This window comes from Fundulus heteroclitus, chromosome 11 (assembly GCF_011125445.2).
Source record: "Fundulus heteroclitus isolate FHET01 chromosome 11, MU-UCD_Fhet_4.1, whole genome shotgun sequence".
In the NCBI taxonomy this organism is placed as follows: domain Eukaryota; kingdom Metazoa; phylum Chordata; class Actinopteri; order Cyprinodontiformes; family Fundulidae; genus Fundulus; species Fundulus heteroclitus.
Window position 1 is genome coordinate 13981544 of NC_046371.1, and position 18538 is coordinate 14000081.

An 18538-nucleotide genomic window follows, 5' to 3' on the forward strand; every position below is an offset into this window, starting at 1 on the left:
CTTGGTTTTCGCGGTGTAATGCCTCTTGCTTAGAGTTGTTGCAGCCACTGGAGCCTTTCAGAAAAGGTGAGTACATTGGGGTAAATTCCCAATGTACTCAGTTTATATATATATATTTATTTACAGAACTAAAACCATTTTGTGCAAATCACATCAAATAATTTAAACTACAAGTTGCAATGTAACATGGAAAATGCCAAGGTAGGTGAACACTTTTGCAAGGCACTGTACACATTAATACTTTTTTAGATTTGTACAAACTCAAAAATCTGCAAATATTTTTTTTTATTCCACAACCATTATGCACTTCTCTATGTTGGTGTATCACTTGGCACCCTGGTAAGAAAAATAAGACTGTAGCTGATGCAAACAAGCTACAAAAGGGATGAATACTTTTGCAAAGTACAATTTGGTTCATAGAAGCAAGGCTTCTCTATGATCTAAAGTGGTTTGAGCAATTGTTCTTTAGGACTTCTTGAGTTCTTTCATCTTTTTCTTTTTAAGATTACTTGCTTTTTCTATAATTTATCCAATTGTTAAATTTCTTAAGTCACCCAACTATTTTAAAAACTACAGAGGCATGAAAGGCTTCAAAACGTTTAGACACTATCGTTTTTCCTTAATTTGCTTTCCTGTTTCTTAATCACATGCCCATCAACTGTTTTTAAATGACGACATGAAGAAAAATTACTAACAAATTGCTAATGATTAAAATGACAAACAATTCCACTTCATTTGCAAATTTGCTTAAATCAGTTTATTCCAACATAAATAAATCCATTAATCCAATTAAAATACAATTAAGTGCTGGACAATTCCATCTAGTCACAACAAAATACAATGATTCAGCAGACTGTAAATGCCAATTTGTAAAGATTTCTAAAAAATATATATAAAAGGCAATACGGAACAAAACATTCTCAAATAAGCTTTAGTCATGAGAAATAAAAGGTAATGTTCTCTAATGCTCATTTCATTACAATGCAAGAAAATTACAATAAATAGATCATCTTATGTTAAATTAAATACGAAAAAATAAATAAGATGGAATATCATATAATAATTTTTAACTAAGATACTACACAAAAAGTAAACCACACTACTAACTTCATTTTCTCATACCATGCTGCTTAGTTATGTCTTTTTTTTTTTGCCCACATGCACAATTTCAGCTTTCAGAAAATTGCAAATAAACCTCGTACGACACATCTGCACTAGACTTGCAGCTGCACCTCAGCAAAGGTCGGAACGGTCCCAGGTGCTGAAGTTAGTCCGTCCTGACGAGGTTTGTCTTCTGGCTACATTTTCTAATGTTTTCCAGCAGATCAGTGATGGGCCTGGTTACGGTTGAGCTTTTCACCGACTTCAGCTCTTCTTTGCAGTCAATCTGAAAGACGAGAAACCATGGTCATTCAAGCTGCTCAGAGGTGTTGCTCTGTTGTCCCTCTACATTTTCTTTCTAGTTTTTGCCAGTTAATCCATTTTGTTGTTAGGGCTAAAACAAACTGGGTCTTTTGCACATCATCGACCTTTGAAAAAAGGATTCTTACGCTGGAACTGTTGATGTATGCCTTCAGGAGGCGCTCAAGTGTCATCTCATCCTTCTTGGTTTCTCCAACCTTCTTGTGTGCAACCAGAATGCTGTGCACTTTGCAAAAGAAGCCATTCTACGTAGAAAGCACACGGCAGGTAAGCACATTGTCAAAAATACTTTTCAAAGCTATAAAAGCACGTTTTCAGTGATGAAGCACTCTTCTTACCTTACAACCGGCGGTGACCAAATCCTGCACGTCCTCCACAAAGAAATCCTGTCGCACACAAAAAACAAAGTCATTTTTGTTTTGTTTGATGTTTGACAATATTTAACACTAACATAGCTATAAATTGTTGTATCAAAAGCAAGACTAAAAAGAGAAAACTCACATTTGTGAAAGTTGTCGTGTAATTGTTAATGGCATCAATGATTTGGTTGCGGCTGAGCCGTGCATTGCCACTAGCCAGAGCAGTAGGAACCGGGGTCGCCAGCTGAGCCACAGCAGACAGCAGCAGAAGTATCACCATCTCCATGATTTCTTGCAGGCTGAGGACGTCTCAAGGAGTCTGAAGTTTCTTTTTGGATGTTCAGCTGTAAGCTCGCAGTTGCTCTGAACACTCAATCGAGAGCTCGACATTTATATACGCTTTACCCACGCCTCTAGTCAGGTTTCTCAGTTGCAAAAAAAAAAAAAGGAAACGTCATCTGCAGTGATTATAAGATAAGTTGTGGTTTGACTTCAAAAAAAAGGATTTCTCTGAATTTGATGTCTTGTTTGCTGTTAAAGTGAAATGACCTCAAATCAGTTTGTGTTAAGGAATAACTCTGGCTTCAGGGCTTCTGAAGAGGTTTAATAACAGAACGTTAAACTCACAAAGATGAAACAGGAACGTTTGAACCGTAATCTACCAGATTTGTGAAGCTAAAGGTGTTAGGTGCTTATCTTAAAGCATTTTACCATTGAAACATTTGTTTCAGTTCTTCACAAAGAAGGCAGGTACATTAAGTCAATACAAAGGCATTATAACTTTTGCTTTCAGTTTTTTTTTTGTTTAGATTTATGCAAATAATTTGGAAAAAAATAACATTTTCCCCTAGGCTCATCTTCATAGACCTCAGTTAACGCTAGGAAAACTTTCACAGTTCACAGCATATTTAAACAGCGGGTCAACAACAGGAAAAGTGGTCTGAATGCAAGTTTTCTTCAAGCCAAAACAGAGTGTTAATTTGCCCAAATGCAATCAAAGCATAAAGTGTTACTGATGCTCTTTCAAGCCACGGAAAAAGCCGCTCGCTTTTTCAATGTAGGTAAGACGAGAGGGAGGAGATGCTGCACTTGGTGATTTCCGAGTTCTGGTCCTGGTTCTTGCGGATTCGGTAGAAGTGTTCGATATAGCTGGAGCGGCCCAGGAGCTCCACAAAGTCTTCATCGTGGGTGATGATGAGCAGCTGGAAGTTACGCTGACGAGAGCGGCTCTTGATGATTCTGGAGAGCATGGCAAAGAGATAAAGTTTAAGAGCAGCCTGCTGAATGATGTACGTTTAATACCGGTGCAACATTTCTAACCTTTAAATCTTAAGAGAGAGGAAAACAGCGATAAGGGATTGCTTTGTTGAAGAATGCGTCAATGCCACGGACAGCTGCACAATCATTTGTACCTCTAAAGACTCGAAGATCATTAAAAAAATACTGTCTTCAAAAAGTCATAAATCAGAAAAGGTTCTGGTAGGTCACACTTCATAAGGGGAGTTCAATAGAAACATGAATAGTTCATATGTCCATTCAATTGGACTAAATGTCTAAATCCAAACAAGAAAAATCAAGAAGCTGTTCCCAAAAATACTTGAATGCTGAGGTCTTGTACACATGTAGCCGGGTGTTTATAAAGACGAATATGCCCCCCACATTGTTTTTAAAAAAAATACCATAGACAGGATCGCTTTTAGAAAAGTTTTCATCCGAATAAAACCGTGTGAATTCACCACTGACCGTAGTTTTAAACATGCCAGACGCACAGGGCGCAGTGCGCCGCAAAGCAAAAACCTGTGTCAGCCAGTCAGAGTCCTTCAAAATAAAAGCGGCGTTGAACAGCAGAGTGCCTGAGTAACACAGCCCTACTCCAAGCGCTTTTTCTCCTTTGAACCTCAACGTATTGGAGCAGCTGGGCTTGCAAAAAACAAACAAACCAGAAGCGTCTGAAACAGTTCTAGTTTCCGGTACGCTTTAACTTCGACAACATTAATTTCTTTAGGCCACCGTGTGGCCAACTCTACAACAATGTGACGTCAGCGGCGTGATGCGGCGGACCCTAAAACTCTGTCTCGTCATGTACACACACATATTTTCAAAGACGGAGTTTTTAGAAATCTCCGCTTTGGCCAGAGTTTTCAGAATCATCCGTTCTTAGGCAAGTAAAACACCGTTTATGTGTGGATGAAAGGCGTAACCAGACATATATATATATATCCGTTTTCCCAGACACCCATCTACGTGTGTACTAAGCCTGAGTTCAAACTGAAAACACTTAAAAGATTTAGCTTTGCTGTAAATAACTGAATATTTAGTTGAATCACCATTTATTTTTCATCTTCACATCTTTTTTTCTCTCACAATGGACAGACTTGTGGCTCCTATGAATTCGTGCCCAGGATGATTGGACTACTTTCAAAAGGTTCTCTGCAGTTCATTGCCTCGCAAAAAGCATTTTCTACAGGATTAAGATTCTGGGATTTGGGCTAAAGACACCATAACGTTAATCTTGTTGGTCTGGAATAAGTGTGATTCTCGCACATCTTTCTCCTTTTTGGTTTCATTTAAAAGAATTACAGATCATTAAAGCTGAGCAGACTAATATTTATCACTTCTTTACACGTTTTTGCCTCTCCAGTCAATGAATATCAGAGTACACTATTCTTCTAAATAATGTCTGAAAAAGGCCAAACTGTAAAAGAGGAATGACTATAACCAGAAGCAACCAAATTGACGCCTTTGCCCTTAAATACAAATATGACCTCAATGACTCAACTTCAAATGTTTCTTTTCAATCAATGATTTCATCACAAAATAATATCAGTCGCCTAATAATCATGACTTTATGATCTGTTAGTTTTCTATTGCTCTACTGCACATGAATAGTAAATTGTTTGCAGGGAAATTTCGACCAAAAAACGACTGGGTTAGTGATGTTCCTGCTATTATTTTGAACATAACTGTATACCCCATCAGCTGATACAGACTTAAATGCAAAAGTCTTAAAAAAAAAAAAAAAAGAGAAGAGCGAAGATAAGGTGTGTTAATTTCGACTGATGCTCTCATTACACACTGTGTCGTTTAAAAAAACTTTAGATAAAGCTTCAGGTTGGGTTGATAATGTATAATAACAGGAAGTGCACTGACTCTACAAGGGCATGGGCCAGAGACTCGATGTTCTCTCTGTCCAGGTTGGTGGTGGGCTCGTCCAAGGCCAAGATCCCACAGTTGAGACAGAAAGTCTCTGCCAGGGCAAGACGGATGATCAGGGACGCCAACACCTGCAAACAGATTAAAAAAACCCTGATTAAACAGAACATTTACATTATTTCCAAACATCTTCTTTCTGTTGCTAATTTGCAGATAAGGTGCAAAAGAAGAATCAAAATCAAATTGAAAATAATCGCATGAACAATGACAAACTATATCAGTATACTATGTACCGAAAGGTAGAGTTGTGCTACTGTTAACTTAATTTTAATAAAAAAATACATTTCCAATTTGAACAACACTGCCTTACAGACTTTATGGCAAACCAAATGTTTGATCGACAAAGTTATCATCATGTTATTATTACAATACTACATAATAGCAAGTGATTAGATTAGATTAGATTAAACTTTATTGTCATTACACAGGTACAGGTACAAGGCAACGAAATGCAGTTTAGGTCTAACCAGAAGTGCAATAGTAGCAAGTGCAGGATATACAGTACAATGGTTCCATAAGTACAGGACATGGGTTTTTACTGAATAAATATAGAGATGGATACTATTATAAACATAATTTTACTGATAGATTTGTCCTATGAGTATAATATATAGATAACTAGTATTGTGAACTAAATTTACAGCTGGATATGTACCGAATATAATATACAGGTGGAGTTGCTGATGAGACCAATCACCATAGTGTCGTCCGCAAACTTGACGAGGAACCTTTCAATTAACTTGGCCCTAAATTCATGCCAAATATGGGCAACAAAAAAGTGAAGAAGAATAACCTTCTGGGGACTGGGGACATTTCTTTATGTTTGAATGAGATTTTTAAAACCCTGCTTTCGTATTTAACAGCGATGATTATACGCTATCAGGTATAGCAGAGGGCAGGACCGCTACTTCCCTGTAATTGGCTGAAAATGCTCAGCTCCATTTTACACATGGCCAGCATTTAGCCATGCCAGCACAAATACACAACCGCCGTTGTCTGTACCTTCTGACCAGCGCTGCAGCGTCCTCTCATATCCAAGGCCGTGTCTCCCTTCACCATAACGACTCTGTAGTTGTAAACCCGCCTCCTCACTCCAGCTGACGAGTTCTCGTCCACATCCGACCTGATCTCCACGTACTCGATATCTAAGGAAAGCGTCGGGCACGAAAGGTGCAATAAAAGTAAAGCAACGGTGGAGAAATATTTGACTTTTTTAACTTTACAAGTTCTACAAAAACACCGGCTCTTTTGTAAAAGAGAAGCACCTCGGCCCCTGTAGGTGCTGCGCCACAGGTCTCGGATGATTTTATTGATCTCGTCCATTTTCATACTGTGAAACCTCATGATGGTCCTGAGGAAAGCAGAGAGAAAATTAAAGTTAAAAACTAAAAGCTTTATTTAGGCTGTGCTGCTGACAGATTAAGAACAATGAAATAAGATGAATAAAAGCGACCAGTCATGTGTAAATAAAAAACGTTTCCTCTCAATATGAAAATGCACCATCATCAACACCCAAATGTAGGTTGAACTCGTTCACTTCCGCAAATGCGGCTTTAATGAAATCCGTTTTCTCATATCTTGGTTAGAAAATGAAAACGACAGCAACTTTTTTTTGTTTCATTTAATACTGAGATGTGAGAAGATGGGTCTTTGTAAATAAGATACGCCAACAGAAAGCTGGATGCTCTCTTCCTGCATACTAAGAATTTTTTTGCCTATCATCTAGCAAACTGATGAAAAAGTCCAGTGTGGTTATACAGATTACGGCGATAGCAATGCAACATGCAGAGGTTCTTCCTATGACCATAAATGGGGGGGGTTATGAACCATACAGAAAAGCTGAAACTTGAGGGATTGGAGAACACCTTATCCAGCAATCTGACCTACTGCCTTATGTGCGTAACTGCTTTGTCAGCAGTCGTAAGAAAATACTGACTTCTGTGCTGCAATAGAATGAGCCCTCCAAAAACACAGGACTTCTACGAAATCCTCAAATGTATCCCATTTTGTAAAAAGAAAAAAAAAAAAAAAAAAAAAAAATAGAAAGAGCCCAAGATCAGTTGGTTTGGATGGACAGTGCCTGTGAAGAGGGCTCAGTTTTCAAGTTTGATTTAGATCTGAGCTTTGACTGGGTCATTCTAACCCTGAAATATGCTTTGATTTAAACCACCCTATTGCATCTCAGTCTGTAGCTTTAGTGCTGCTCTGTTGTCCTTCAGGAAGGCTAACCTGCCCCCCCCCCCCATTCTTGAGTCTTATGCAGCTTCCAACAGGTTCCCTTCCAGGACTATTCTGCATTTCAGCAGGGACAGGGGCAAAGGCTCCCCAGAGCATGAAAAAGCTTTTACTTTGAGGACTTCAAGGAGCATGTGCATTTATCCAGAAACTGAATTACCCCAACACTGCAAACTCTGGCTTGAATTGTATACAGTATGGTAAGTAGGTCACATTGGCATGAAAAAAAAAAAAAAAAAAAAGGTTTAGGGCTAGCTCATGTGAATTAGGTTACAACACTGACGTAGAGCAGTACCAATGCAAACGATTTATGAGAAAAGGAAGTTGACGTGCATAACTTAAACTAACACAGCACTACCGATAATTCGTACATGAGCAAATAGTTTTTTTGTTGTTGTTTTTTTTTCCTTTTTTTCCCCTTATATATATATATTATAACAAATAGGTTTTACATATACATATACATATATATATATATATATATATATATATATATATATATATATATATATATATATATATATATATTGTATGTATTGTGATGTATAGTACTGCATATGTAATGCAGAAAAGCTCACTGGTGTTCCAGTTTCAGAGTTATAATAAACATCTGAGAAAAAAAAGTTGAAAATATAGCCAACATTTCATCGTTCTGCATGAATTATAACGCTTTACAATATTTGTAAAATACACTCCAAACTCACAAGACTATATATAACCAATTTTACCTCCTTCTAGAGCTGAATGCTTGAACATTTAAGCATTCAAGCTACTTGTTTTCATGAAAACATCAATGCATCTTAGAACATCAGGTATTGCTTAAAGCTGGCTCAGATTCTGAGGAAGGTTCACAAAGGTGCCATCTGACGGCTCATTCTGTGACCCAATAACCTCTGTTTAGTTTCACTTTCCAAGGTATTATTTAATACCATATAACCTACGAGGGAGTAAAACCCATGACATGTTAAGTGTGCCCAAAAAAAACCTGTAGATGTTTCTGATAATTCTTTAAATTTTTCTTAAGGAACGAAATAGCAATAAGATGAACTACTTTTAATGGCTTCCATGTCTTTGGAGATCCAGCGTCCTGTAACTGTGGCATTTCTAAAAAAATAAAATAAAAATGACCATTTCAATAAATGCAGTAGAGTAGATTTTCGATATGAGATCTGTATTGAAAAAACCAAACAAACAACAACTATAAAAAGCAGTGTGTTTCAGGAAGTCAAAAAGCCATTACAGGATGTACTTGGGGTCATATTAGTCCCCCCCTCCCCCCACCCGCCTCCCCAATTTAAGTAAGTTTTTAGCTTTGCTAAGACATTTTGAGCTATAATAACCAGAACAGTAGGATAAAAGAGTTAAACAAACAGTTTGAAATAATTAACGGTTTCACAGTAATTTTATCTTTATGTAATAGTGAAAGTTAAATCTGCATTCAAATTGCGTATGGGGGTTGAAGCTTAAAAAAAAAATATCTGAATAATTATTAGTTAATAAAGGCCTTTTTCTAAAAAAAAAAAAAAAAGTAGTCATCCGTTGATAATATGCTCATTGAAAGGTAATTTAAAACACCCAGCCATAAATTATCAATGACAGTGTTTTTATGGTTTTCACAAGGTTTTGCTCCCAGCTTTTTTTTTTGTTTGTTTTTTGCAAAGTGACTCATTAAATCTTTTTTTTCTTTTCTTTACACTAATCATCTTAACAGATTACTTTGAATTCAGAGAGAAACTGTGACATGGATATCTGCTCTGCTGAAAGGCTTTTTAGCCTTGCTTGCTTGGTATCTTGATGAAACTGCAGACAATGATGCTCATAACCCACCCACATGTTTGGGTAAGTTACGCTTTGCTCATTCCTCAGATGTTATCTTACTGCGAACGCTAACTTTCTCACATGCGTTTCATTGCCAAAATCTGCAAATCCGAAATAATTAGATTTTGATTGACACAAATCTTTTGTGTCTGTAGATAAAACATGCATAGAGCCAGAGCTGCTTTCAGCTGAAAATGAGGACCGGGGCAAACCTTCGTCAGCCTGAAGCCAGAGACCAATAGATAGCTACAAGAAGCATCTCACTGGAGTGATCTAAGGGGGTAAACATTAGCCATTAGGGGGTTAGGATGTAACCTTTTCCTCAGCTAGAACGTACATTTTTATTGTCATCTTTAATTTAACTACTAAAACAAGGTTAGTTTTGCTGATCAAGCGCAATTAAATAATTTTGGCCACTCAGGACCATGTTTGAGTGTTGCAATGCAGAAAAGTGTTATAATTGGCACAAATTGTGCACATAAAAATATGATTTCTGGTTTATTGCAGAATGAAAGTTGCTTAGGGCTTCAGGTTTTCCTTCAGGTAGCTAAAATTGGCCCCACTACTGCAACCACACTACTGCTAGCTGTTAACTTCACTCTGCCATTGAAAGGTCTCCCGTATTCTCCAAGCGGACTTCAGACCAGTGAAGAATACAATAAACAGAAGTGAGGTGTCCATATGCAGGCCCAATTTGAAATAAATTAAACACAGAACTATGCAGGGCTTTTTGTATGCTTCACAAACTTATGTAAAAAAACAACAACATAATAGCAGCTTAGCAGGTAAAAAAATGAAAGTAAACAAGAATTTGGTGGGCTCTCACGCCCTTCAGATTTGTTTCTCGACCAGCAATCAAACAAAGTACCTGGACATAATATAAAAAAAAACAACTACAACAGTTTCGGGTCTGAAATAAGTGCTTTTTTTTTTCAATCATTAGCCTTTTTAAAGCTATTGTTCTCATCTGTTTAATGTGACTCCTGTTACTGAAGCTCAACGGTGATTTTGCCTATGATCTGGCTGTAAGATGCGCGTTTGATCTTCGCTCTGGATCACAGGTTCTCATTTGTGAGGCAGGCGCCATATTTGGACTTTCTGAAATTCATGCTTGCCTTGCCTGGAAAAGGCATGTTGAGCCAAAGATGGACAGGACTCCAAATGCATACTTTTTCATATTTGTATACTTGTCGGGAATCATAATCCATGTTGGCATATAAAAAACACGCTTGTCAGCTTTGGGGAGGTTGTCAAACTCGTTCCTTTTGTACTTTTTAGCGCAAGTGGACCTTCTGACGAGCGGCTTCTTCGAGATTTCCTGACAGGCTTTTGAACTTGGACGCCCATAAATCTGTATCCATTACACTGGCCAGTTCAATTTAAAGATCAGGCTGACATATGCTCATGAATGAAAGTGTTCAGCAGGGATGAGTCAACGTTCAGCAGTCTGACAGGGAAGGACAGCGAGTGTGTGTTTTCACCCTCTCTGAACTCGCTGGATCTTTCTCCAAATGCAGCTTGCATCACCATAATTGTGCGGCGTGAATAATCAACATTTATCTGATTGCTCTCTTCTTTGAAGTCTCTCATGGAGGGGAAGCAAACACTGACATTAAAATGGCAGAACATCCAACTACAGGGCAGTGCTTCACTTTCCCTGGAGATTTACATTTAGCGTGTTTAGGTGACTTGTTTAGGTGACTTGTCATATCCACCATGGAATAAAGCTTTTTATGAGGAAAATTACAGGCCTCTCTCATCTTTCTAAATAGGAGAACTTGTACAATCAGTGGCTGACTAAATGCATTCCCACTGTAGAAACATTAAATTGTGACTATTTTAATACTAATAGCAAAGTAAGGATTTTTCATACTCAGGGTTTCCTTTAGGGTTTTTCTAAAACCGTGGAGGTGGTGATATTTTTATTAAAAGGGATGACATCATCATCTCATTTTCATAGTTGTTCTAACTTTTGTGACTCAGGCTGTAGGAGAAGTGACAAAAATGTTATTAAAAGCAATGTTTGAAACTAAAAATCACTTTTACAAAATGATTTATGAATTTTAATACATTGCCTGAATCCACACTACATAAAAGCAAAAAGACAGCTATCAGAGGTACACAAAGTGAATGAGGTGAATAAGTGATTGAAGCTTTGTGTGAATCAAATGTAGGGAATTATATTAGTGTAACAGTTTCAGAGACAAAAAAAAGACTACTTTAAAAACTGTATATACATGACGAGGCAGCAGCAGCTGTGGTGTGCCTGTGAGACAGCGCTGAAGGAACTCTTATGGCTGCTCTTGCTGCTGCCTCAACACAGTGATTCCAGAACAAATAGTGTTTTTGGTAAAGTCGCCATTAAAACAAAAAAAGTAATTGAAACTGCAAAAAAGACAACAAATAGGCAACAGTGGACTGTCCTCTCTAGCTTTTCTTCCCTCCTGAGAACAGAGCAGCCGCCAGCTAGCCAGCTTTGCAGCCAGACAGGAAGAAGCAGGCACTTTCAAAACAAAGTAAACTTTAACTTTTCATGACATTTAAATTAATAGATAAATAATAATAATAATAATAATAATAATAATAATAATAATAATAATAACAATAATGTTATGTTCAGTGTTTTTTCGCTAATCCACCTCTTATATACTTCAATCCTTATGTAATTTTGTCTGTGTTGTGTGCACCTGCCTGTTGCTTTAATCCTATAAATTTCCCCGTCGTGGGATAAAAAAAGGATTAGCTAATGTTATCTTATCTTAAATAACACTTTTTAATATATGTCCTGGGTTCTTTCAAGGTCTTAATCACATTTTCTGTGTGGGCTCTAGTAACATATGATAGATAATATCTACTTTGAAAGTTAACATGAACTGCTGCTGAAGATGACCACTGATCTACCTGGATATTTACCTGACTCCGCCAGATGGATTTGCTCCGTATATCCATCTGGAAACCTTCCATTGAAGTAATTTTGGGAAGGGGCGAAAATACTGGTTAGCTGATTGGCCTATGTTGGTGACAGACGGGCCAAATAAACCAATCAGATTCGTCGTCACGACGACGAAAACACAACCACAAGCCAAGCTACTCTTGCTGCTGCAGGTAAAGGCTTGTTAGCTCAGCAGAGAAATACTCTGTAATTCCGATAAAACTTGCTTGATAGCCACGCTAATGCTAGTTTCATCGGCTGAAGCCGCCATGTTGTTTAGACTGAACTGTCGCGCTTCCCGTTGCGTCACACCTCAACCCGCCTCAAAGCCAACGCTGATTGGACGTTCGTTTGGTGAACGGCTCCAAATTTTCTTTAACGGAAAGTAGCCAGACTGATCTGCGAGTGAAACCTTGAAAGCTCGCGAGATCAGGATTGTCTCACGAGGCTACCTGGATGTTCCCTGGAGGACTTAAACGCCTCAGTCAGAGACGTCTGTGGGTCTGTCGGGGCAATGACAGAAGTTTCGTCTCCTCTCTCCGTTTCTGTGGCTCGATGTTTTCTTGCTCATGTTTTTTCACGTGCTTAGATAAATTTGTTGTGTTTCCACTGAAATTAACCGGCTTTTTACAAAACATACAGCTTGATTTCATTTACGGTATTAAAATAAAGCCAAACGGTGCTACTTCCCCTGTTCATGTTTTTCTGCTGCTGCGGTCTCTCTCAGCTGTTTGTGTGTTGAGTTTGTGTGAGAGCTGAGTGGGCGGGCCAGGCTGAGCCTGCGTGCTGATTGGCTGGCGCCGCTGAGCCATGTACATGAGGGGAGGGGTAGCACCAGAGTGCTGCCGTGACACAGACACAGCGCGCGCTGACTGACACTGACTGAAAGCATGTGAGCAACATGCGTTAATGCGCGATAAAATAAATATCGCCGTTAATAGTCTAATGAATTAACGCGAAATTAACGCGTTAACTTGCCCAGCCCTAATATATATATATATATATATATATATATATATATATACATATATATACACATATATACATATATATAAATATATACATATCACTTTATTTGGATCTATAGTTATATATATATATATATATATATATATATATATATATATATATATATATATTAGGGCTGGGCAAGTTAACGCGTTAATTTCGCGTTAATTCATTAGACTATTAACGGCGATATTTATTTTATCGCGCATTAACGCCTGTTGCTCACATGCTTTCAGTCAGTGTCAGTCAGCAGGCGCGCTGACTGCAGCGCGCTGTCACGGCAGCACTCTCCCGCTCCCCCTCCCCTCTCGTACATGGCTCAGCGGCGCCAGCCAATCAGCACGCAGGCTCAGCCTGGCCCGCCCACTCAGCTCTCACACAAACTTGACAAACAAACAGCTGAGAGAGACCGCAGCAGCGGAAGAACAAGAACAGGGGAAGTAGCACCGTTTGGCTTTATTTTAATACCGTAAATGAAATCAAGCTGTATGTTTTGTAAAAAGCCGGTTCATTTCAGTGGAAACACAACAAATTTATCTAAGCACGTGAAAAAACATGAAAACATCGAGCCCCAGAAACGGAGAGAGGAGACGAAACTTCTCTCACTGCCCCGACAGACCCACAGACGTCTCTGACTGAGGCGTTTCAGTCCTCCAGGGAACATCCAGGTAGATCAGTGGATGGATGGATGGATGGATGAATGGATGAATGGATGGATGGATGGATGTTACTGGAACCCACACATAACATGTAATTAAGACCTTGAAAGAACCCAGTACATATATTAAAAAGTGTTATTTAAGATAAGATAACATTAGCTAATCCTTTTTTATCCCACGACGGGGAAATTTATAGGATTAAAGCAACAGGCAGGTGCACACAACACAGACAAAATTACATAAGGATTGAAATATATAAGAGGTGGATTAGCGAAAAAACACTGAACATAACATTATTATTATTATTATTATTATTATTATTTAATTGTAATAATAAAATAAAAAACACAAAACCCAAAAGGTCAACAGTTTCATGATACATCAAGCTTAGGGACTGGCTATTATACAGCAGGTCAAAAAAGGCCATATTTTGGCTGCAGTGCTTGCTGTTCTCTTATGAAGAAAAGATCAACTAGTGCACTAAATTCAATAGATGGGTTGAAAATATCCAGTATAAAATAAGTGCTACAAATGTTACAACACTTTTGTTCATATGGCAGCAGAACATTAAAATAAAAGTGCTCTTTACACTACTTTTGAATTCATTCTTGGAGTTTGTAAATACAATGCGATTAATCGCGATTAATCAGGGCGATTAATCGCGATTAAATATTTTAATCGTTGCCCAGCCCTAATATATATATAACTATATATCCAAATAAAGTGATAAAATTATTATGGTAAGTATAAGTTCACAAATATAGGCTATATATGATATAGGCTATATGTATATATATATATATATATATATATATATATATATATATATATATATATATATATATACATCTTACATTACTTTAACATAAAAGACTTCATTCTGAAGGTGTGCTGGCTTTTATTTTTCGTAGAGGTACGCCACGATCAATTACATGTAGCGGAAAACATGATACTGACATCACTTTCCATCAAACAATGTGACTTCTGAGTGACTGACTTCAGAACCACTGTGGTTTAAACCCATCAAGGGTCTGTTAACACAGAAAGCTAGCATAGGTTTCATTACAGGAAAGGCACTGGAATAGAAAGGCTGGGTTAAACTGAGGTTGCATATTCTTTGTCTCAACATCTGCAAAGCACTAGGGCTAAGGTACTCTGTTTATTAAGAAAGAACAAGATTATTACATTTAGACAGTATGGTAAAGTCTGTAAGTTTTGTAAGCAGCCCTTCTTTACCATTTAAAAAGGTGGGTTTTTGCTTCATGGAATTTTAAGATATTACATGACTTTTAACTAAACTCAAGCAAAACCCAATGCGTTTACCGCTTTTGTATGTGAATGTCAGTAAAGCATTCTGTTATATGACCTTTGATACTAATATAATCAACCACATCCTTTGGCATGGCATCTATGTTGAAAAACTGCAAGTGGTTTCAGTTTTTCTCATGACACATTGACGTTTCCACAGTCAGTATAGGTTTTGATAATTGCCCACATCATGACACTGCTGGGGGGGAAAAATTGTTTCAGTAATCCAAACAAACATGTCTCACAAACAGGTTTAACAATTTAGTTGACAGGTTCAACAGAAGTATTTTTCTAAATTTATCTAATTTTCCTTTGGGGTAATTGGTTTCTCTAAATTGCCCTTAGGAGTGAGGGTGTGCGCCTGAATAGCTGTTTGTCCTAGGTCTCTGTGTTGCCCTGTGATGGACTGGTGAACCTGTCCACCATGAACAAATGACTGGCGGGGAGAGGCAAATTACAAAAACATAGAGACACCTAAATGTTTATCACACCAAAAGGTGTCACCTTATTACTCATCTATGCCTCATCTGGGTTTCATAAAACCTCTTAATTTTCACGGCTCAGATATAAAAGGCATTTTATAAGGAAACTCTTTTCTTTTTGGAGGCATGTCAGCTGCTCTGTCAGTATTGGTCAGGTCTCTTTTCTACTACTGAACACTGACCTTAACTGAAGCCAGTCAAGCCTACAGTGCTTTAGATTCTCGTTAGTGTTTTTTTTTTTTTTTTTTTGTGACCTCCTGGATACGACGTCAAGGCGCTTTGTCGGCTACTGTTACGGATTCAGCAGTTTCACATTTTCTGTGGATACTGGCTCTCGTTCTGGCACTGAAGTCCCAAAGCCTAAGAAATTTATTTTTTAAAACCTGACCAACAATCTCGGTGAGTTTGTTTCTCAGCTGTTCCAGCCTAATTAACGCTGTCACACAGGTTTTTATTTGGGGGGTTTCTTGATTCTACAGGTCTGTCAGTAATAAGGCCTGGTAGTGGCTAAGGAAGATGAACTCTCCTTCTGGGGTTAGTTACAGCTTATTTATAAATCAGCCATTGAAAACATTATTTTGTACCTACTGCTGTCTTTTTTTCTCTGATATTAGAATTTGTTTGCACATAACTGTAAAACTAAAGTGATTTACGTGTTTTTTTTTTTTTTTTGGGGGGAGGTATTGTTTTAACCTTTAGACAGCTGGTCATGACATGTTCTTTTCTAAAATTTAAATTAAAAAGTCTGCTGCAGGCGTAATCCCAAAACAGCATCAACAAGAGTCAAAGAGGGCACAGAATGTGAAGATGGCTTTTTTTCCCCCTGATAAAAGGACATAATCCTGCTTTAGCTCTGGATCAATCCAGGGAAGAGTTAGCAGAAACAACAGCCTAACGCTAGCTCCTCTGCACCGCTTTTGATCACAAGAGTTTATAATCCAGCTCGTAACAGGTTTTGTTTGTCGCTACGGGCATTCATGAGTACACGAAACAACGTATTGCTTTCAGTTTGAGAGTTACAATATCACAAGTCTAGTGCAATAGCCGCATAGTGAAGGAAAGATGAGTCCCGCCTGAGCGGGCCCCATCAAACTAACCCCTGACAGTTCAGCTGTGGACGCCAAATGTTGTTCTCCATTACAAACTACCCATCTGCCACTGAGGCTTGTGGGTTGATCGCTATTTGACATTGAAAAAACAAAACAAATTATGGTTCCTCAGTGGCATGTGGTGAATCAACCACTTTTGCAAATACTATTAGCAACCATAGGCCGACCGTTTGCTAAATTAAAACAACAAAACGATGTTACCACCTAACAAAACATTTGTCTCATCGACTGATTTCTGTCTTGATCGACGACGGTTTGAGAAATATATTTGCATTCATAATTTTAAAGATAGAACTTACTGATCAAGAGCTTTGTAGTAGAGATTAAGGTCTTGAATGACCAACTCTGTGGTCCTCATTGTGATCATCTTGTTTTTGTAGCGCTCATCAGCTTTGTCATACTGCTCTTCTCTCAACTCTTTTCTGAAAGAAATCAATTCAAAGAGAAACAGAAGCAAGTTTTAAACAAGACTAAGATCTGAAAATGATTTGGAGAGTTTAGTCTCTCTCTTGTTACATAAAGCATTTACCCAGATAATACACTTGTTAATGGCTATTGTCTTGTAGTTATAGCATGCGTTAATCAATATGTCCATAACCTATGCTGTGCCAGAAAAAAAAAAACAGATGCAGTGTTCATCTACAGGGAGTGAAGGACAAAGCGGCCAATGAGTCTGTTTCACATCTCATGACCTGCCCACATTTACTCAGGAGCTTTCATATGGGTTGCAGAGAAGCAGTTCAGCCTTGTGAAGGGAAACGATGAAGAAACACCTTGATTTAGCTCCGTACTCTGCTGACATTTATGTCTGTCTTACCTGTACTGCAGAATCTCTTCTTCAAAGCCTTTCTGCCGACCCAGCGCGATGCTCCGGTTCTTCTTCAGCTCTTCTAATTTGCGTTCTGCATCACGACGTTCTCTAAATAAAAGAAATTCAAAACACAGACAATAGTGGGTTAAAGCACTAAAGTTTAACTTTAAAAATGTCCACTCAATTATGATGCAGAGACTATAAATCCTGCTCTATATTTAACTGGGGCTACATGGTAATAGAAATAATAGAAAATACTGTGATGGTGATAATATTGGTAACTACTGCGATGGTGATACCAGTGGCGATATACTGATATTTTCTATCTTCCTCTCTTTCTCATCTGTGCTTCCATAACTCTGTGACCTTCAGTATTTGGAGCAATGTCACTTGTATCTGTTTTTTCAGCAGACTAATGCAAATAGTGAATGGCTCTTACTGGCGCAGCTGCAACACTTGCATGTTGCCCATGTCTTTCATAAGGATTTCTCGTTTAGCTACAACCTCCTTCAGCTCCTCAACACGCTTCCGTAACGTCAGATTGTCTTGCAACCAGCGCTCTTGGACCTGAAATATATACAAATACGTTAAAAAACAGCAGATAACAAATAACACCATTAAAGATGCCACGATCTAAATTGTGCGGCCAGAGGTCTTGTTTTGCTTTTTGAACTATATTATGAAACAATTGAAGGAAAGGATTAAAAATGTCGTTTCAATGGCATTGAGCGGTCAGTGATTATTGATCTTAGAAAAAAGATGGCACCATACTGCTTGTGAAAGCACAGACATTGTAAAACAAAGTTTTTTTTTTTTTACTGCTTTTAAAATGTTACATAAGCGGCTAGCACCAGGATTCTGCGCATTTCAGCGTGATGGGCCGTCACGCTGAAAATCGTCAATGAGCATAACGGTCAGTAAGATGTGGAACATCACGACGCAGATGTTTGAGAGCAACATAGAAAGGTCAGTAAAGCTCTTGAATGTGCATCAGAAAAGTTATGAACCTCCTGGACAACATAAGCTAGCGCTAGCTGTTATTGGCAAGATGAACAGCCTACTTCGAGCTGCACTACGCAACACTTTGCTGCGACAATACATCCAGCTGTTGTTGCCGCTACAGCAAAGCGGAAGTGACTGGAAACAACAACAACTAAAGCCCTATTCTGGTGGGATTAGTTT

General features: G+C 38.2%; 1 protein-coding gene across 3 annotated transcripts in view; it reads right to left on the reverse strand.

Annotated features, from left to right (window-relative positions):
- Positions 1–1141: 1141 nt before the first annotated feature.
- rad50 (RAD50 homolog, double strand break repair protein) overlaps positions 1142–18538 on the reverse strand; it is a 35863-nt gene continuing 18466 nt past the window's right edge. For 2 of the 3 annotated variants that reach the window (XM_036142892.1, XM_036142893.1), the window contains exons 22-28: positions 17796–17923; positions 17363–17464; positions 16845–16967; positions 6260–6345; positions 5997–6139; positions 4932–5065; positions 2834–3020 (exon numbers count right to left, since the gene is read on the reverse strand). In XM_036142892.1, coding sequence (XP_035998785.1) covers positions 2834–3020; positions 4932–5065; positions 5997–6139; positions 6260–6345; positions 16845–16967; positions 17363–17464; positions 17796–17923 — 903 coding nt within the window. Of the gene's footprint in view, positions 1388–1550; positions 1668–1760; positions 1809–1923; positions 3021–4931; positions 5066–5996; positions 6140–6259; positions 6346–16844; positions 16968–17362; positions 17465–17795; positions 17924–18538 lie in introns of those variants that run through there. The other variant, XM_012854774.3, reaches the window with a different exon arrangement.